The sequence below is a fragment of the Tympanuchus pallidicinctus genome, unplaced genomic scaffold (genome assembly GCF_026119805.1).
Source record: "Tympanuchus pallidicinctus isolate F22 unplaced genomic scaffold, pur_lepc_1.0 scaffold22, whole genome shotgun sequence".
In the NCBI taxonomy this organism is placed as follows: Eukaryota; Metazoa; Chordata; class Aves; order Galliformes; family Phasianidae; genus Tympanuchus; species Tympanuchus pallidicinctus.
In genome coordinates, this window is record NW_026294739.1 from 16,608,926 (window position 1) to 16,630,439 (window position 21,514).

The 21,514-nt window shown below is 38.9% G+C and overlaps 1 protein-coding gene, 1 long non-coding RNA gene and 1 other non-coding gene across 5 annotated transcripts in view; 2 read left to right on the forward strand and 1 right to left on the reverse strand.

Annotated features, from left to right (window-relative positions):
* The window catches only part of PEX5L (peroxisomal biogenesis factor 5 like), a 92,560-nt gene that overhangs the window by 45,442 nt on the left and 25,604 nt on the right, over window positions 1–21,514 (forward strand). For 2 of the 3 annotated variants that reach the window (XM_052687344.1, XM_052687347.1), the window contains exon 2: window positions 10,155–10,259. The exons of the other annotated variant lie outside the window; for it this stretch is intronic. In XM_052687344.1, coding sequence (XP_052543304.1) covers window positions 10,155–10,259 — 105 coding nt within the window. The remainder of the gene's footprint in view (window positions 1–10,154; window positions 10,260–21,514) is intronic. 3 annotated transcript variants of the gene reach the window in all.
* LOC128082797 (uncharacterized) overlaps window positions 1–21,514 on the reverse strand; it is a 55,519-nt gene that overhangs the window by 8,290 nt on the left and 25,715 nt on the right. The window lies entirely within an intron of this gene.
* On the forward strand, window positions 17,338–17,442 carry LOC128082845 (U6 spliceosomal RNA). Its single transcript, XR_008207866.1, has one exon. It is a non-coding gene; the product is annotated as a U6 spliceosomal RNA (small nuclear RNA).

A 21,514-nucleotide genomic window follows, 5' to 3' on the forward strand; every position in this document is an offset into this window, starting at 1 on the left:
TATCTTATCCTCCTCACCTCACCTACCTCCCCTAAGGGTCCCTCTGGGGGAATCCCCCTAGGGAAGCTGCTAGATGTACCCTGACCACCTCCCATGTTTTTGTCAGCTACATCCTGGCTATAGCACAAATAGCAAACACAAGCAAGCTGCTTTCCCTTATTACCTCTCGTTACAAAACATTTATTGAGGCAGTCCGCAAGTACCTTCATGGCATTCACTCATCATTGCTCGTTAACTTGATTAAGATTTATTTTAATGTTCAAGAACTGCTCATTCTAAATGAGTGTGTTCTTCTGGAAGGGCATACAAGCACGTATAGCACCGGGCTACAAGATTAATACGGATCTTTTTTTCTTAATAGAACCTCTAAGGAGAAATAACTCTGACAACAGCTGTCACTCTGCTGTCAGACAGCTTAACCTCTGCAGCCAGAAGGGATCGTGCCCTGAGCTGTGGGGAAGATTTAGTACCATTTCTACCCCTAGAAAGCATTAAAGTGTCACAACAAGCATAACTGATGATTTAATAATTTTTGCACCTGCAATCCTAATTAGGAAGTTTTGAGAATCCAGAACCTTTCTGTAAACAAATTTACCATTACCAGCTTCTTTTTACTGCCAGCTTACAGAATTCTAAAAACATATCTAAACATCAAGAAACTACTTTTTTCCTTAATAGATGATTGTTTCTATATAGAAATAAATAAGAGAGGTAACACGACAAGTATTACTTTTAACTGCATTACATTAACTTGATACAGGAGAAGATGAGCACCTGTTTAAACAAAGTGCATCTGTATTAGCGATGTGCTTGCTGTAAGAGATGTAGATATTGCCTTTGGGTCCTTGCAGCACAGACCCAGCATTAATCACTGTCATTGGAGTCAAATCCACAGAAGCCAAGAATACTACAAAAGAGTATTTTTATACAAACGCCATGGATGTGGCCCATTATGCTAAAATTGGTATAGATTGGTGAATGAGCCTTTAACTGCCCAAGGCACAGCTGAACTTCTGATTAGGTTCTAATTACTTTTTTGTGCCTCAGTTGTTTTTTTTTCATTTTCGTAATTAAATTCCTGCAGCATTAGCAAAGTTCCTTCTCCACAGTAGTTGTACACACCAAAGAATTAAGAATATTTTCAGACTATGCTCATAATACCTCAACATTAAGAACTTGCTTCCTGAAGGTTTCTAGACAGTGTGATAAACAAAGAGCTAAATGAAGGGATAGTAGCATAATCTCCTCCAAATGGGCTTATACGATGCTGTTAAGGCTGCTTTTGCAGCATTAACATACTTCAGATGAGATCATCCCAGGGCAGAAACTGTGCACAGAGGCCATCACCAGGTCAGGGACATTAAGTTATTCTGCAGTCACACCATTATTCCACTGCCTCTTCTACTACTGCTATTGTCTGATAAATGGCAAACTGCTATTTTTAGGGAAGAAAAATAAAGGGGTAAACATATCCTACTACACTGTATTAAAAATAGAGCCTTATTCTCACCAGTAAGTACACTAAGACTTAGAAGCCTTTGTTACCAAGAACACAAAGCACAAGAGACATAGAATAAAGACTCTGGGGTCAAGGATATAGCCCGAGGCTTCTTTATCACCAAAGCACTGTAACATCTCTACTTTAGTTTCCATTTGTTGTAGAAAGGACTCAAATCTTTAAGTTCTGGCAGAAAAATGACATCATAAATTCGAGGGCACCAAATGTTTCTGTTATGGAGGAAATCAAACGTTTATTTTACAGAAAATGTTAAATGTATCCTGGCAGCATTCAGAACGTTGGCTGGTGAGAACACAGTTATTGTAAGAAATTAAATTTTAAAAACAAAATAAATTCAATCATAACCACCCTGACCTATTGATTTCAAACCCATCATTCAGCAAGATGTGTTCTTATTAGTTCAAATGTGCAAGAGTAACCACGGGTCTGATGGGAAAGTAACTTCAAAAGAAATCCAGATCATACTCTTCTGTCTGTTTAACAAAGAGCCAAGGATAAAGCAGAAATGCTAAGCAGAATTAAATCTTCTCCTATAACACATGTCACTGTATAAAAGAGTTAAAGTGAAAGCGTGGATTTTGATCCCATAACATTTACCCCAGCTTTACAGAACTCAAATCCTGAGATTTTCACCCTAATCTTCAATAAGAGTTAATACTGATGAGAATACATTACAAACCATCTTTGTGTCCAAGCTCTCTTTGTAAACAAAATCAGAATCCAAATAACAGTTATTTTAGAAGTAACACTTGTTTAAAATAGTTCTGAAATGAGGCACCTAGCAAGAGACATCTGCCAAGTCATTCACTGAATATCTTAATATTCGAAACAGAGTGCAGAATTTTACCTGAATCTCAAAGCAACAGGGCATCAGACCAGTTGCCCTCATTCAACATCAATTTTACCTTTCCTAAATAATAATACCTTTTCTCAAGGTTTTCAGAGGATAACCATCCCTACAGCAGCATTAAGTAACAGCCTTTTTTTGTTCCTTCCCCCACCCCCCTCCCCCGTCTGGTAACATAAAACCCAAAGGAAACAACAGAAAACCCTCATGTCCAGCAGTTTTGATTAAAATTTGTTATACTCTCTACAGGTTTGCCAGATCTTTTCTATGCCAAAAACCTCAGTTTCAGGATTTAAATGATCTTAAGTCTCTCATGGAATTGTAACTACCGGATATGATGGGATTAGTATGCATGCAGAGCCTTCTTTAAGTTCTGTAAGAGAGACTTTTTTCTTTTAATTTGCATTGCTTTGCCTCTTCTTCTCATTCTAAATGTCTGCCAAGTCTCCGTTCAAGCTACAGAAATCACACACAAAAAATAGTGGGCAAGTGGGACTCAGTTCTGTTTTCAGTTATCCAGGTGTACAGCTATAGAATGAATGGCTTCGTAATGATACCCAACTGGAGGAAGAGTAAAGTGCTTCAGCTTGCAAACACTTGGAAAATATACATTTCTTCTATTTTCCAGTAAGACTGAGCAAAGATGACATCATTTTAACATTAGAGTCTGTATCGTTAAAAAAAAATAAACACACACATAAAAAACCACCTCAAACTTGTATCATATTCTAGGCACGGTTCTGGTTATCTGCTGTGCCTACACACTGTTTGGAGACAGAAAGCACCCTGCAGACTTATCTCTCCCCAGTGATCATCCCTCTATTCTCTGCAAAAGCTAGTCTGAGATTGAAGACAGAAAGCTACAAGGTACTTAGAGATAACATTTTATGCTTCTGCTTTATTAATTGCTAAACTTTTGCTTGTCAAAACATCCTATGTGACAATACAGGAACCCTTCAAAAGAAATACAACAACAGAGTTTAAAAGTGCAGAACTGCAAAAACACATCCAAGCAAAATCTGTTCTAATCAAGGTTCCCAACATCTCTAAACATTTGCAACACAAAGAAATTAGTGTTCATCTCAAGCTTTGGAGCTCAAGGCATTGCCTGAGGCGAAATGAAAACACCTATCAGTTTCACTGAGGGCTACCCTACCGCTACATCCAACTTGTTTTTAACCTATAAAGCATTTTATATAAAACAGGCTCAGAAACAGCTGTCTCGTAATCAACAATTTGTTCAGGCTAATGTTCCATATTCTGAATTTCCTACAAAGACAATTTTTCACTCCTGGTCTTTGATAAACCTCCAATTTTTCCAACTGAAAATTACCAGCTCTCAGATATTTTTTCCTAAAAAAATAAAATTAAAAAGCACAAGTTATTGTTTTCTGAACTACTATTGTTAGTCACGTCATTCGCTCCTGTCTAGGAGCATTCGTGCTCTGTCTAGCTGTCGCATTACATCTTGAAGAGCATTAACAGTAACACAGAAGTTCTCCATCTATAGATCACTTCTTGTAGCCCAAACTCATTTCAACTGAATTAAACAGATGAGTCATTATTCTGGATTAACACCCTCGGTGTTGGGGGCAGGGCAGGCTGTCAAAGAACTGAAACAATTCTGATTTCTACCCCTTAAAACTCAACAAAGTGATTCTTACAGAGAAAAATATGTAAAAGCTATGTAATTCTGAAATAGTTTTCAAATCAAATACCAAAATATTTACTGGCTGTTTCAAGGCAAAAAATTAACAATTTTTTTTTTAGTAATGATCCCACTTCTAGCCCTCTAGTTACTCAGAAAGTAAACTTTCAGCAGTAATATTTCCTGTCTCAAAGGAGGAAAGCACAGACTGACAGTGCAGCCTTTAATCTAAGTTCATGCTGTAGGCTGTTAGCCCACGTTCTCTGAGCACTGTAGGAGATAATGCCACTCACACCTGGGTAGCAGCTTTCAGGTGCAAGGAACCCCAAACACATTAGAGAGAGCAATGCATTATGTGCTGGAGCAAACTGGTTCACACATCCTGTGTGCAGTACGCGTGTGCTTAATCACTGGTGACGAATGCACCTCTCAGTCTGTTTAGTTTGCAAGTGATCTGGGCACCTTGAATTCCACTTGAACTAGTACTGGAGGAATGCCTTATTCTAACTCAGTACAGGCACTAGAGTAATAAACGAATCCTGTTACTATTATATGCTATTCCTGGGACTCGTGACACTGAAGTCAACCAAGTAAACCCCAATTTAAAATGACAATATTTTGGTATTATTCTCTCTGCTGAAGATGATCAAATAAATTTTAAATTGCCAGCTAATAAACACAACAATTTCACAATGCTCCTTGATGCAAACTAAGCAGAGACAAATTCTCTAGATAGCCGCAGAAATTTTTGAAGTTGAACACAATTGTACAGGCCAAAGACTCACTCCTGTAAAATGCAGGCCAAAATCATCAAGTCAATCAAATAAACACTGAAGAGAAATGCTTCTACTTATTCAAAATGGCCTTAATAAAAGATGATGCTTACACAGAAGAAAGAGATGCGAAGCAGCTCACGCAGGCAATCACAAGCAGCTACATTATATAACCACTTCATGAAAGCACCAGAACCTTAAACAACCTCAGAATAGTCAGCGTTCTTCCAGTCTTTGCTCTGAATTACAGGCTTTTTTAAAAAACTATTTACAGCTAGACCTACATTATTCAAATATTAAAAATTGTCATCTCATTGATTAGGTATATTCCTGATGTGTATTTTGAATAAAACTTTTTAACTTAAGTGGAAAAAAAACCAATCAAGTTTCCTTTTTTTTCATTGTATTTTCAGCATACTAGCCTAAGGACTCAGACTAGTTGAGACAAAAGGAGTTAATTTGGCAGATGTTCGACCAATTTACAGTCATAGCATCTTTCAGATCAGAGGCATTAAGGACAATAATTCAAGGTTTCTTTAGAGCAAAACGGGTTCTGCAGAGCTGTCGTTGGAGATGCTTTGGAAGCAGTCCCACTTGGCTTTCAAAATGAATTTGTAGGCATCAAAATGAGACAACGTCTAAAGGAAACACACGTAATGCAACAGTTACTGATGAACAACCCGAAACCCTAACAAGACTATTTTCAATGCAAATGTTTCTAAACCTAGAATGCAGTTTAGCCACAGCATTGACATTTAAATGGAAACAGGGCCCAATTCAGTAAGGGTAAATCTGAACGTTTGTGCCAATTCCTTTTTATCAGACATTATCTTTCTTTGTCAATGTTCTACGTATGTAGCAAAATATATACACATATGTGTATGTATTTCCATCTAAATATTGAAGTCTGAATTATTCCATCAAAATGATCATCTTTGATTTCTCTCTTCTTTCATTCTCAGTACACATAGAACTCAGCCATTACTGACTTAGCTGCTTTACTGTAAATTATTTGTTGGGCAAGGCTTACTGTATATTCTTACCATAAGAATGAACAACTTGGTCATGAGTCAGAAGAGCTTAAACCACCATGAACAGAAAAGCTGATGAGAGGTTCTAAAGGATGCAAGTACGATATTGGAAATATTAGCTCAGGACTTGAAAGCTGGTCTACCCTGACAACACTACTTCCAGTTTAGGACCTGTAACTCATTCATACACCTCCACACCTGTCAGCTCCACATTACCCAAAGGAATGATGTCCCCTTTACGTTAGGAATACCGTGCTTTGTTAGAAATGTACCAACAGCCTCAATTAAAGGGAGTTTTCTGTTTAAATATCCATCTTCTAGTGGGTCATAGAACTGCCTCACCATATGGCTTCTCATTATTTTTAATGACGTATAAGATGCAGTATATGCTACTAAAAGAAACTCGAGAAAAGCATAGATGATGGAAAGAAAGACATATGGAGAAAACACAAGCAGAAAAGCTTGAGAAAATAAAAATAAAAGTCTAAAATAACAACACATTCCTATGCAAAATCAAGAGCTCACAATAACCTTGTGGGCACTAGAAGTCTCACGGTACCATTGCCTAGTTGTGCATGCTCATTTTGAGAGGTAAAAGTGTTCACAGCATAATGCTGAAGACATACATGTCCCTTCATCTTTAAATCACACAAAACACAAGGATTTACAGTGCATAAAACCCATTCTGAATAGGCTGCTAAATTGGTACTAAAAGTCAAATATATCAGCTGCCTGGGGAGCTGGGCAGCAGCCAAGCATCCCAAGTTCAACATATACAGGATCCCTATTCGTTCTTCCTCATAACATAAATGATTACAGCTACTGTAACTGAAAGATACTCTTAAAGCATCTTCCATAACATTTGCTCTGCCCAATTATTTAAGCTGATTCTCACTTTAGCAAACGGGAATAATACTCAACAGAGCAAAGTACAGCAAAATATTCTGGACTGAAAAGTTGAAGTACAAAATATTCAGTGTACTTACAAGGCAAAAGGCACAGTAAGTGCCAGGACTACTGAAATACCTGTTTTGAGCCCCTGCAGAAATTGGACTGGATTTCTGAGTGTTCATAGCAAGAATATGACACAGATTCTCAATTCTCACTTTTTCTAGTTAACTGTGAGTACTGTTAAATTTGCCCTTTGCTGTGCTCAACTCAGCATCAGACCACACGAAAACACAACTCAAGCAAAATTACTTGAAAGAGTAATTTATGTTCACCAATTATTACAAGTTTAAGCCACATTTCTGGAAGATGAACCACTCATTTCATGCAAACATCACCTCTGATTTCTATCTTTGTTCCCAGTCTCTGATTTAAGATGGACTAATTAGTGCATTTTCCAAGCATGGCATCTCCATTGTATAAATACGAAGCATTTGGTTATTTTAGAAGTTTAAAGAAAAAAATAAAGACTAATATATAGAATAATCCCAACGTGTCTTTGGCTTCTATAAGAACTCTACAGTATGTTGGTCAAAACAGTAACTTGGATGTGGTTTTCCAGAAGAGTATTAAGAAGAGTTGTCATGGCCTGTATCACAATTGTTTCCATCAACATATTGCAGACAAATAGAAAATGATGAGATTCATTCATTAAGCCTTTACTTAGATGAGAAAATAACTTTACTTGCAAGTCTGCCTTCTCAACTGCTTATTTAAAGATCTGGCAAATCTCAAATTGGCTGTTACAGTTACAGGGTTTGATCTACTATAAACTGCTGTAACAGATAAATATGTACAGCAAGCCAAAATACTAAAACAAAAACCTCCACAAAACTCAGAAAGGCCCAATAAATAAGCAGCCACAATCTCCTTTTCTTTTAAAAACAAACGTAAATCTTGCAGTGGTTATTGCTGAAGATTCGAGTACTTTGAACATGGTAATAAATGCAGTACAGATCATCATTTCAGCTGCAATTCTAAACAGTGAAAAGGTTGTCCTGGTCACAGATGAACTATCATTTTTTTCCAGTTCTTCAGCCTAATCACCTCATAGGTAAGGACAGAATGCAGAAGTATTCATTACAGCAAAGACACCAAACCAAATTTCTAACCTTCAATACCTTACAGCTAAATCCATCTTTAGTTACTAATATAAACATCTGGACCTACCAATAGATTGGTCACTTGTATTACTTCTCCACAAAAATCTGAGCCATTAAGCTACTCTGTAGTCTCTCTCTTTGGTTCCCAGGAGACTGCCTATTAACTACTACTTTCAGGGCAATGTTTTCCATATCATAGGCTGAGGAGCCAGAAATACATCAACCCGATTTTGTCCAGTTGTAGTCTTTCTGGAAGGCTGAAGACACCCAATAAAAAAGCAGTATTGAACCATTTGCTTTAACTAGCTGATGTACCACATTCACTCCTGAGAAACAGCACAAACATAAGTATTCATCAGGTTACTATTCTATGCTGAGCTATATCCACACTAAGCTAATGAAACGGGTCATATACGGTACCACCCGTTCCCAAGGTTTTGCAGTTATGTTTATGAAAGGTTAACAGCAGGCACTAATACAAGTATCATGACTCTTTTCAGGCAGTAGGTGAAACCTTGAAGAAAAAGTGGCTCTGTCTTCAAAAAAGTGACCTGACCTTTGCTTTGGTGGGTTTTTTACTCTGCAAGAAATAAAAAGCACTGCATGCTTTCCAATGCATCCTTTCTACCTGATAACTGTTTTGGTCTATCACTCAGCACAAAAGGACTAAGTGTTATAAAAATTGAGTAGCATGGAAATAGTGCTAAAGATTGCTCCACATGTCATTCAATAACGGAGCTTCATAGACCTGAAATGCATCATATGAGTCATGTACAGAATAAATACATAATTGGCCAAGAACCTTTGATATGCTTAGTAATTAGAAGTAATTTTCATTGATTTAAGTATATTTAAATTAAATTTACCATGACCTTGCAGTTCTTTGGATATCAAAGGCACCATTACTCCAGCATGCTTATAACTTACACACTTTTGCTCTGTGAATTTCTTGCAGCATGCAAAGAACTCTCTTTAGGATAGCAGGTTATGTTGCACAAGCAAGGAAACCTATTAAGGATCTGTCAATTAATAAAATCTCTTCTAAAAAACACAACAGTATGTTGAGTTCTTACACGCAATAGATGAAATGTTTCTGAAAAACCATATAGTCATATAGTTCAGCATAAAGAAGTTGTTGTGTTTGTGTTTGTTTTTTTTTTCTTTTATATTGGACACTGAATACTTTGCTAGAGGAAGTAGTTCTGTTATATGCTATGGTAGTAAAGAATCCCTTCTGTTAATAAACATTTAAATATATTCAAGTGTAGAGGAAAATGCTGCTTTTATGGAGTCAGATCCTGCAGTCTTTGCACAGCTAAAACCTCTACTGAAATCAACGGGAGCTTTACAAGTACAACAGTGAGGATGTGCCTGGGGTCTCCAGCATAGCACGGTTCTGCTGCTATGCTCAGTGCATGATCAGGCATCCTCTGCCACTTCAAGAGTAATAGAAATGAAAATACAGATACTTAGACAAATTCAAGAAGATAAATACCCTTTTAAAGCAAAGAGTTCAGCTACAAAGTGTGTGGCAGACAACATTAAGGCATTTTGTGCTTGGTTAAAATATTAAATTAGATGTGAATATATGTTTTTGACTCTTTTGATTCAAAAAAGAATGTATCTGAAGTGCATTTTAAGAAAAATTTCTATTAAATTACATCAAGTTCAATGATTTTTTGGAAGATGCATAGCACTATGACAGCAGAACTTGGCTCCATATATCGTTAGCAAAAACACAGAGTTTATATCATGTAAGCTGCTTTTTAAAATATTGCTAGAGTTATTAAAAGCTTTGGGCCCAGCCCTATAGGTTACTTCCAAATTTAAGTGAGAGTTTGCCTCAGTGAAAAACAAAGATCTGTTCCTCATTTGCAACATCAGCCTTATCCAATGTTTTAGTGGTAAACGGGTGTTCTGTGGTAACCAAAATTAAATCGAGGAGCTGATGACACAGCCCTTAGTCATTCGGACACCTACCCTGCAAAACATCCCAATCCTTCCAATTGGCCTGGATTACTCTGGCCAGCCTGGCTGCAGCAAGGCAGCAGGAAATACTTCTGTTGACTTCAGTGGGGCAACTCTAACAAATAACAAGACTATGGCTAGACACCACGACGCTAACTTAGAGGCTCACTGCTGATTTATTGCTCTTTTTGAACAGTGTTTGTGCATTCCACGTCGACCCAGACCTTGCCTCCTGCAGTACGCGCCGTCTCGTGTCGCGTCGCGCGGGTGCCGCTCGGGCTGCTGCTGACTCGCCCTTGTTGGTTTCCCTGTTGTAGGGGAAAGGCTCTAGGGCGGCAGATAAGGCTGTTGCTATGGTGATGAAGGAGATTCCGAGGGATGAGGCTGCAGAGGAAAAGCCCCTCCTCACTATGGCGTCACAGGTGGGCGCAGCGCGGGGCTCAGAGCACGCGGCCCGGCCGGCAGAGCGGGGACGTGCATTGCGGCAGCGTGGGGGAGCTGCTCGGGGTCAATAGCTTGGGGTTGAGACATTCTCACGTGAAAGTTAAACAAAAACATTTTTTTCCCCGTTTGATAAAAAGATTCTTAGAAATTTCAGCAAGTTGCCTAAACCTGATTCAAAATACCAATTTATAAAGCCAGCAATCATGCAACCTATACTTGTTCCATATTCAGCACATACATAGAGGAAGAATCACTCCACAGTAGTATTTGAGATATTTCAGAGTCATCCCTAGGCTCCCAGTGGTCCAATGCAGATTATCACTCTGTATATCCTGCTTCCATTCCCACAAGCCCAGTCACTGGAAAGACGTAACTGCAGTGCACAGAGCCCCATGTGTTTAGGTACCAACAAGCACCAGGTGGACCCCTTATGGACCCCTTACCTGATGGAAGTCAGTGGCTGCAACACTGCCACACAGCACAGCACTTCCATCTCACTCCAACAGTGACTCCATTCCCTCGCGGTGTCCACATCCATGAATGTACTGAACACCCAACGCTGCTTCTGCTCTAACTCTGTCTAAGAACTGACAGCCCAAAGGAAAAGGTTGCTCTCTTCAGTGCGCCATTTCTAATTTTGCCCTTAATTGTTGATGAACAATTAGAAACTAACACAAAATGCTGCCCCTTCCTTCCTAAGCGCAAAATTTTCATTTGCTTCAACAATGTTTAACGTTGAATGTTTATGCACCATTTGTACCAGTTGTCTGTCAGTCTACTCAGCAATTGTGTGATACATTTATGAGTGAAATGTATGTCTGTTAGTGTAATTTCTTCCACTAAATGCAAATTCCAACTTCCCTGCTATGCACCAAAGGGGTGCAGAAGCCAAAAGGAAGCAGAATCAAGTGAAAAAGTGAGTATTTTCCATAGCCATCTCTGCATCATGTCCATGTGACGTACAGCTCCATGACCATGTCGCATACATCATTTATACCCTGTCTGGATGCCATGTTGTTTTGAGACGCTGTCTCTTTAGTGTGCCTGTGTAAACCTCTTGTTCAAACCATTCATTCAGAGTTACACACTGGTATATTGTGGAACAAATTTAACCATCACCATCAGCGTTCATCTGGGCTCTCCACATGATGAAACAGATATGGTTGCCACACACAGTGGGAAATGTGCAAGTTCCAAATTGACTGCAAACAGAATTCCCACGCCAGACTAAATTAGGTCATGAAAATAAGGCCTGGTATTTCAAAAGTGATCAACACCACTGAACCCAGTAGTGGCGTGTGTGTAGATATGTTTCTCTCTCAGGAATTTCATTACATATTGCCCTGCTTCACCTCTCAGAGTACAGCTAGCTAAGCAACAAAATCTGTCAGCAGAATGCTAGGATTGAGCCCAGGTAAAAGAGTATTTGCCTTTAGAAAATCTAGATTTCCTAAAATCTTCAATGAATGGAGAACAAACCATGTCTGTCTATAAAAGCAGACCACCAAAGAAGCATAGGGGGAATCTCAGAGGAGATTCTCAAAGAGGAATTCCAAAAAGAGGGGATGCCAAATCCTTGTTTAACTGAGAAACAGTGATAATATAGAGAAGTCCCTGAAATCTTACGTTTTCCTCTCTTCCTCTAAAGAAGATTAAAACCAAATATCCAACAGAGAACAGTTCAGGTACGCTCACATTTTATTAGCTCCTACCTAAGCCCTGTTTGTAAAATAACCTTACTTGCTGATGAGTACTCAGCATGAATTAAATTTTGACAAAGTTTCCAACTCGGAATTTATTTTATATCAGATCTCAAGGCAAATCTTCAAATAAACTGAGAAAGTACTACAGATTCCTGTGGGGCTGTTCTGATACATGGCAACAAGGAATCTGAACAATCATTCCAGCATTAACAAATCTACTACAGTAAGCAGAGGGTAATTGAATATGCCTTTCAGCACCTATTTTCTGTCATTCTATCCCAATTATTTTCAATGAAAGTCACTTTATTGGTAAGAAAAGGCATTCAGTAGTTGCCAGAGTTCATACTTGCAAGCATCAAGAGAGCTTTCTACACTAATGGGATTTTGTAGAATATAACTCCATAGTAAGTCACTGTCTCTCTTTATCTTTTAAAGATAATTCAGAAGAGATTGGAACAAATGAAAAGAGGCACTTCTGGCATGAATAAATCTAGACAAAAGCGAAAGCAAGTTTGCTGAAAGTTCAGAAACTAATGGAAAGTAAGCTGTGAACAAACATACATACTGCTAACTGAAGCTAGGATAGAAATTATGCATTATGTTTTTATTTATAAGACACATATGAGAAAATTGTGCATAGAAGTTTGATTTCAATTCTCAAATGTTTTTGTTGAAGCTCTCCACAACATTTTTGGCAGGAGAAAAAAAAAAAAGCACACTTAAAAATTGTTTCCTAATAACTTTCTAATGAGAAGTTTAAACTTTAATAGTCCCAGGCATCAAAGTTTGATGATACAGTCCACCATGAATTCCCCATTTGCTACAGGTCAGTGAGCTTCAAAGGAGCTGATTCAATAAAGTACTTTGATCCACATTTAAACTTCAAAATACGATAAATTGCTTTATAGAACAGTAAAAAGCGCATGATATAATGCACTACCAGCCTGATTTTAAACAAGTAAATCTCAAAGTGTCACGAGTTATTTGTTCCATATTCATCAAACCTAATTCAGATTCTTCAACAGAACTCAAATTGGAAAGCTACTGGTAGTAGGAGCCTTTTAAGGTGATAGAAGGAAATAAGACCTGCAGAAGGGGATTCATGTCCAAGATGATCCTGAGGCAGATACACTGTTATTACATAGTAGACTGGGAGTCCATTAAATATTCTCCAGCAGGAAAAAAGAAATACCAATTCTGTATTGAAAGCTATCCCAACTTCTGTTTATAACTGAAAAAAGGGAGAATCATAGAGTCACCAAGGTTGGAGAAGGCCTCCAAGATCATCCAGTCCAACTGCCCACCTGCCAGCAATCCACTGAGCCACATCTCTTAGTACAACATCTAAATGTTTCTTGAAGACCTCTGGGGATGGTGACTCCACCACCTCCCTGCGCAGCCCGTGCCAGTGCCAAACAACTCTTTCAGAGAAGGAACTTGTAGGAGAGGAGAAGAGCTGTCTGCTTACTGCATAGACATTGCTCAGAATAAAACCTTGGTATTGACCACTTATGATTTAAGAACTTAACGTACAGAATGCTTCATTTTAGAATTTGAATTCAAAAGTGGAAGTTTAAAGAGCTGAAGTTGCATTATTAGAATAAAACATGCTGAAGTTCAGCGTGCCCCATAAAAAGTGTAGGCTACGACACAAATATTCCACAGGGAGATCTTTTGTGACTACAGGCCTATTAATTACATCAGAAACATAAGGTTCTTCTAAAATTTTGTTTATTCTTAGAATCAACATATTTGTTCTTAACCACATTAGAAGGAACATTTTTTGAAAGTGAACTTCAACCTCCATGCCATTGGTGGACCAGGCACCTTTTCTTATAACTAAAGATACTCAAATATTTCCAGTACCTACATTCCAGTTGTTTGGATGTTTTCTTGTTGTGTTTGCTTGGCTGATTTCTTGTTTGTTTTCCTTAAATCTAATATGTAAACTGATGAATTCTATAGAGGATACAGAATAGAGATACATAAATCACTCTCTTAGTAGTAAATAAAGGCATGTATCAAGAGCTCACTATATGAAATTGCATAACAGTTTTCCATATAGAAGTTAACAGTCCTATCTATTCAGAATCAATCACATTTATGCTAAGCCTCTTAGCATTAGACTTGCACTGAATGACAGTAAATGTTTCCTAAATAACATCAGAACAGAAGGGCAGGGAGTTGAAGTGAATGCAATGAGTTTCTGTTCAACATTTCTCAAGTAGAAGTAACTTCATTTTAAGTAATTCATATACATTAATGTAAAAAAAAAAATCCCAATTTCAGGAAATTTCAATAACTCTGGACAACAATAGTTCCTACCTGCCTTCTGAGAACAGTGGCAATTTCTTCAGTGATTTCAGGGGAACTTGATCTGTAATCATATTTCTGTATTCCTTTTACAGGATTAAAGATAAACTAATCAGCAGCGTTTTCTGTACATCTCAAACCAGTCTAGATTAATCTATTATTAATAATAATATGAGCACAATAAAGTACAAAGCATGTAAATGCATGCTTAGCAGTACAAATATTAATTAAATCTTTACCTCCAAGTTAAACATTGCTTAACACTTTGCTTCTAGGGCAGTGTGTATAATTTCAGTGGAAATATTCTCATGAGCATAGTAAAGAAAGTTGCCTTGACAATATGCTTAAGAGTCATAAACTGGCTGCTTGCCTGAAGTTATCCAAGTTCCTCTGTCAGAAATTAAATACATTTTTCCATGAAATAAGTTTTACCATGGGAATTTGTAGTGTAATTTTTTCATAAAACAAAGTTTATTATACTGTTTAGTTTTTTTAAAGTGTGCAGCAACTCCATAAGCACAGAAAACTGGACAAAATTGTTTGTAAATAATGCATTACGCTCATTTAGCCTTGCTTTTTCATATCAGTTTTTACAAATAGGAATTAATTTTCATAAATTTGTTGATTCTTCATGAACACTGCGAGTAAAAATATCCTTTTAAAGAACTGCAAACCACATACTTACAAGTGTTCTGTATGCAATTAATTTGTTATTTGGGCAATGAAATTGTTATATTGCACTGAAAGTTGGAAAAAAGTCACAAGCACCTTTCAAGTTGCAAGCATTTCAGTTTGCAAATATAACCACTTCAAAGCAAATACATGCCATGCATTCATGACATATGGACAGCCATGGCAAGTGGACAACCAGGATAATGTAGGAGGAAACGAGGATTCGATTCCTATGCCTGCCCATGGTAATGCATACAGAAACACAGATTCTACGTATGCTACAGAATGCACAGGAAGGAAAAAGAAACTGGCGTGATTTTAAAATAATTACAGCCTGTATTCAGGAATAAAGCGTGGGTACAGTAACTGATGAATCTGTTTTACACATAGGTCAAGTAGTAAAGTAGACACAGGTCATTCTCAACACAGTTGGAGATCAGTAAGAATAGCGTGATCTTTATGAAAGCAACACATGATAAGCCACGGTATTTTTGATGCCGTTAACTCTCCAAGTTGCTAATGTCATGAAAATCTAGTCTTAAAAAAGCAGGTGTACATCTTTCATCTAACCTGACATTTGATAATGTTTCCTACTCAGAACAGTACACAGAGCTGAACGCAATCCACAAAAGCTCCCAAATTTATCTGTAGATCACTGGTGATTCACAGAGAATTAGCACACACAGCTCAGTTCAATACGCTAGCAGTTATCTTTTCTTTCAGCTAAGGAAAAGAACATGACATAATTTCCTACTATTTTGTAAGCAGTCGTTGTCTCAAGAATGCTGCAAGGGCACATAATACCTGCATTATGAATGAAACAGGACTTCTCTAGTTTGTCATTTCTTTAAAAAGCACTCACAAAGTCAGACTGCTTCTTTAGCTGGAGTTGTCACACAAAGAAATCCCAGTAAGTGACACAGGAAGAAGTAGCTCACACTGATAGATCCTATTTGCCCTCTGTAGGGACTGTCATGGCACTTCTGTGCCTCTTCATGTGCCCCTCAGAATAGGTTTATCTGGGGCTTTCTCAACAGAATGCTTTGGGATTCCATAGCCTGCCCATTCTGGACGAGTTTCATTTACTCAGCTGAAAAGTCCAATCTATTAATCCCTCAGTTAACCAGCAGGTCATTTTAGGAGTACAGACTAGATATTACCATAAGCTAATATCAACAGAAATCATTGTAAAGGAATATTTCACAATTTGTTTTTTTTTTTTTTAGCATCTGTGTTATTTGAAGAGTCTCTAAGCATTTGTGACAATTAATTTTGTCTTTGACCACACCTGTAGAGTGGCTCTCCACTGGGAAGAACTGAGGTATTATTGGAAAGGGGTGAGGCCAAACTATAAATCACATGGTGGCAACACACAGACAGTGCATAAGTGAGGGTACGCAAAATCTTAAACACTCAGGAAAAGGAGATGCAGCTCTTTCAGCAAACAACTTCCCTTACCTTTAAATTACACAGAGAATGTTATTTTTAATGCAACAGACTTATAGTAATTAACATTTTTATATGAGTAGGAAAGGCCAAACTGTCAGTCACAATCAAAACATGAAAACACCATCTTTTATCCCTTTCCACCGTGGCTCCAATCCAGCAAAGCAGTAAAGTGCATGCTTAACCTTGAGCTTGGCAGGACATGTGTAAGTGGCTTGCTGGAGTGGGGCCAAAAAAACAGGAGCCAGATACAATTCCCAAATTTGGCAAGTGCTCCCTTTTAGTTTTCTTATCCAGACAAAGATCAGAGGGAAAGAGATGGGGAATTGTGAGATATTTAGTCCTACACTGCAGCTACACAACATAATCTGTCTAGGTCAGCACTGACAAATACAGATGGAATGCTACTGTGACACAGCAATCATGGCAGCAGTTCTCACCAATCAGTGCAACTGCTGTTTCTGAAGATGCAACATAAACATGTTATCATTTATTGATTTAGATATCAATTTAGATATGAGCTTTAAACAACACTGCTTTCCTGTGAATTTAAATATCCAACATGGTGTCTATAGTAATCCTCCCACAGCTTCTCAGCCTTCACGCAAGCTCTGGGTCAGTCTGGGGCATTAAGTCCCAGAGAATAGCTGGGCTTCTGTGATTTCAGGTGGGATATTGTCACCTCTGATTCATAGGCCACCACACACACTTCCTACTACTTAGCAACAGAGTACCAGTTATCACCTGCCAAACAACACTAGTCTTCAGAGAGACAACAACATCAAACTGCTATTTGCAGGAGGGCAAAATGAGCTTGTTTCCATTTTAGAGCTACCCACAATTCATGTTAGGCAGAAGTCAGTTACGCTGTATGCTGTGTATATTGATCTGTTCCTGTGAAAACCAAATATTTGACTGCAATGTCAGTTTGGCTGGGACATAAATTCACACTGGAGTGACAGAGAAAAGATTAGGATGACCCCGGCACAAGGATAATGCAAGAAGTCAAGTACTTATCACACTTACTGTATGATTGTGAATAAAACTGTGGCTGAGAGTGGTGTAATTTTCCCCTGTGAAATACTTATGGACATGCTAGAAAAGTCGGGGAAGAAAAGTACAGTTCATGCAATTTCAACTTCTAGCATGAGACTACTGGTTTTGACAGGATGTCTTTTTCAAGCCTTCCTCTGAGAAAAAGGGGAGGAATCCCACTACTTTTCCTGCCAAGATCATTAGATCCATAGATACAGAACTTCAATTTATGCTTCAGTAAACAACCACCTCAAATTGAAATGGTTTCAGCTCACCAATACTTAGAAATATCTAGTTAATGGAAATGAATCCACAGAAATAGCTTGCTTCCCCTTAACTTAGTGATCACCACTAAAGATCATGGTGTGCTAAATACATAAAGAGAACTTTCATGAGCATTATCAAGAAATTGTTGCTATATATATATAAATATATAATAGAAATTTAATTATTAGTGATTGAAGTCTGCTAATGCCTCTGGTTAGGTTAAAACTTAAAACAACAGTATAGCACTAAATCTACTACATCTAGTTCACTTGTCTATCTACTATCACTCAACTAACAGACAAGTTTCTCTCAGATTAAAGTTCCAAAACACAACTTCTCCTATAGAAATTCCAAATTAAAAGATTCCTGCTTTCTCATATTCTGACCATTCATTACAATCCCCTGAGATTTTTAAGACAGATCATTCCACTGGTCCATTCCACAGCTCAACCACACTCCCCAGGACACGGAGTGGGCAGAGGAATGGCAAAAGCCACCAATGCTTGCTATCAGATCCACTGCTGAACTGCACAGGGACCCAGCTGTAGTCTGGGGCTTCCTAAATTTATTCCTTGAGCAATTAGAGTGACAAAATTGGTAAAATCCCATTCAAGTAACCTGTGTAGGTAATTAGAGCTCAGTTTTAGGTGCCTGTTGAAAGAGTCCTACTAAATTAAGCTCCATACAGAATGGGCAGGAAAGCCAAGAGCCCTCGAGAGCCCCCTGAAGGAGGGCCTAAATTAGGCAGACAGTGCTCCCTCTGGAGTTGCTTTTCAAGTCATCTATCTCTCCCTGTTGAACACGGAGGGAATGTAGGCATTTAATTTAAGAGAACTAGTTCACCATGTGCTCAAAACATAGGTGCTAATTAGTTGTCTCTGCCTGGCTGGAGCCCCACAATTTAGCTCCTAAATCATTTATCTTAAAGACTGGCATTATGTTATCCTCTATTAATACTAAGGAAAAAAAAAAAAAGAAAGAAAGAAACAAAACAGCATTTATGGCATATTGCAAACAGACAAACATCAGAAACACAGAAAGAGAGGATTTAAAAACATCATGACCATAATACCTTACTGACAGCCTGAGCACGTTCCAACCCTCGGTGTGGTGCACGCAGAGTGCTCCAGGAAGCGAGAGCAGGCAGAGCACCTGCAACCACAAGCAGGGCAGGCTGCACAGCTGAACATCAGCTGTGAATTAACAGCAGACATGGAGCTGGTTCCCACAGCTGGCCCCGAGTACCAGTGTGCTCAGCTCGTCTGCGAAAACCTTCAAACCTTTCACAGTCCCATTGCAAGGCACAGACCCACTTCCTCCCAAATCCAGCTTTTTATCTTTTTCTTTCCTTTCTTTTTAAAATTATCTTTTTGTGTGTGTGTGTGTAAAATCAGGCTACTGTCTAGGAACGTCATAAATTTGTTTCCACAACATAAACTGAGAGCAAAACAAAACCAAAGCCTCCACAGCTGCTGTGCCGTACACAGTTTCACCTTTTCTCCTGCAGAATGTATTACACCACCACCACCATTAGCACCATGAGAGGCACCTGCATTAAGGCCACACACCAGAGGACCCAGGGACAGAAAATAAAGAAGTTTTCACAGGAGACCAAGCTGTCACCATAGCAGCAGCTGGATGCAGGCTGTGCCCACACGTGCCCACAAAGCAGCACCTCTGAGAATTAAACTTACCAAGCACGGTGCTCCTTTACAAGGGGAGAAAATACAGCACAGAACAGTTAAGGGATGAATATAGGGCAGAGGAGGAGTTGGACAAGTGATTGGTGAAAGCTGAGACCAGGCTGCATATTTGCTAGAGAGAAGAGAGGTCCCCTCATGGCTACAGGCCTTTTCAGTGGGGCTGCCACCTCCCCTCTCCTGGAGCAGTACCTTCCCTCAGCACACGTATTATAATCCACCCAAGACTTTCTAGAGCCTTTTGATCCCAATCCAGCTGCTTTATCCCTGCCCATCAGACCAATACATACCTCTCACCTCTGAGGAACGCACAGAGACGGACCGTCACACACCGCCGCTTCCTTTCCTCACAGCCTCTCTAGGGACAGCACAAAGAGCACCAACCACACCTGAGCACCGAGGAAGGCAAAAATCCACCAGTGCAGGCAGCCGTGAGAAATAAACTGTCCTGATGGGGGAATGCAGCCATCTGGGGATGAGGTGGCAGGGCACAGAAAATGGAGGTTTGGGGATTCACCTCAGCGCTACCGGCTGCTGAGGTGAAACGTTGCGACTGCAGCCCCTGGTGCAGCACCAACTGCCTTCTGAGAAGGCCTCTGTGTCTCAGCTCAGTTCTGTGCAAAACAACCCTCGCTGTGAACATATGTAAGGAGTGAGGCTGATATTAGCCATCAAATGATGCTTCTGGCTCTCCTAATGTCCCTCCCAAAGCAGCACAGTTCACAGATTGCTTTTTGGAACACGAAGGTTCAATGGCAGCACTGAGGGGAAAAAAGGCGGGTTTTTCTGTGGTGCTGGCAGTGCCAGAATGTACAACTGTCTGAATTTAGGAGCAGCATTTGATACTGTGGTTGAGATTCTTCAAATTGTTAGGAATATCATCCTTCACAAATTCTACGTATGCTTCAGCTAAAGGCACATTTTTCATTAGAATAGATTTTGTAAAGAAAAATTCTCAGAGACAAGATGAGAATTTATGGTACTGAGTTGCTAAATGAGTGCTCAGAAATCACTAATTTCACAGGCTGAGTCTCCCCAGCTTGGTGCCTGGACAAACACCACATGCATCACTGCTGTGCAGCACCGGCAGCCTGCTCCTGCTCCCAGCACCACAGCCGGTCAGCTTCCTTCACTGCCTTTGCTTCTCTTGCCTGCAAAGTAGAGATAATAACTTCTTGGCTCCACGGCGCTGCCAGATTTGATTCATGAATGTTTTAAAGCATTCTTTAATACTCACCCTGAAAGGTGCTTGAGAACCATAAATTATTACTTTAATATAGATAATAACTTTCATCTCGTGAATGTTTTATAGCACTACTCCAAATTCAAGCCTGATATAACTCTAATAAGTTGAGTAGAGTGAAAACAGGGATAAATTTGGTACAATATAGGAGGTAGCAAAATTAAATACGATGTGTGAGACCGAGGACTTACCAAGAGGCGTTGCATACACAGTGATGTCAGAAACCTGTCTCTCTGCCCACTTATCTACAGCAAAAATATCAGCTCATGGCAGTATTTAACTTCTTGAGGTCTGATCCATCACAAAACACCTCTTTCACATCGAAAACATAGTTTTCTAATATGTTTTATTGCCATACATATGTAGTTTGTATATACCAAGAATTAGTATACTTGATCCTGTATTTGCTTTCATGTTTCAACCTCAATACTTCAGTTGAAAGCACACTGTATTTCACAGGAACAATCTTTTTAATAATGCACTCCTATAAGTTCCAGTCCTTAGTCATAAGAGCACAAGATGGAGATCCTCTGGGTCATACTCAACTTCTTATAAGCAATCACATCATAAGTAGCCATGTATGAGGCTTGCTGGAAAAGCTAGGTTTTCTGTCTCACCCTCTAAAAAAATACTGTTCATACACTTCACTGCTGTGATACTTAGATTCTTTTAATTTCTAGAACAAATCTCTTCATGGCCAACTTAGATCTCTTCATTCTTGTGCCAGCCTTTTTAGAGTTGAAATAGCTTTCCTCCTCCAAGGTCATCCAGCCCCTTGTATATCTGTCTATCTATCTATCTATCTATCTATCTATCTATCTATATCCTTTATGTATACAGGAAGAAAAATTGTA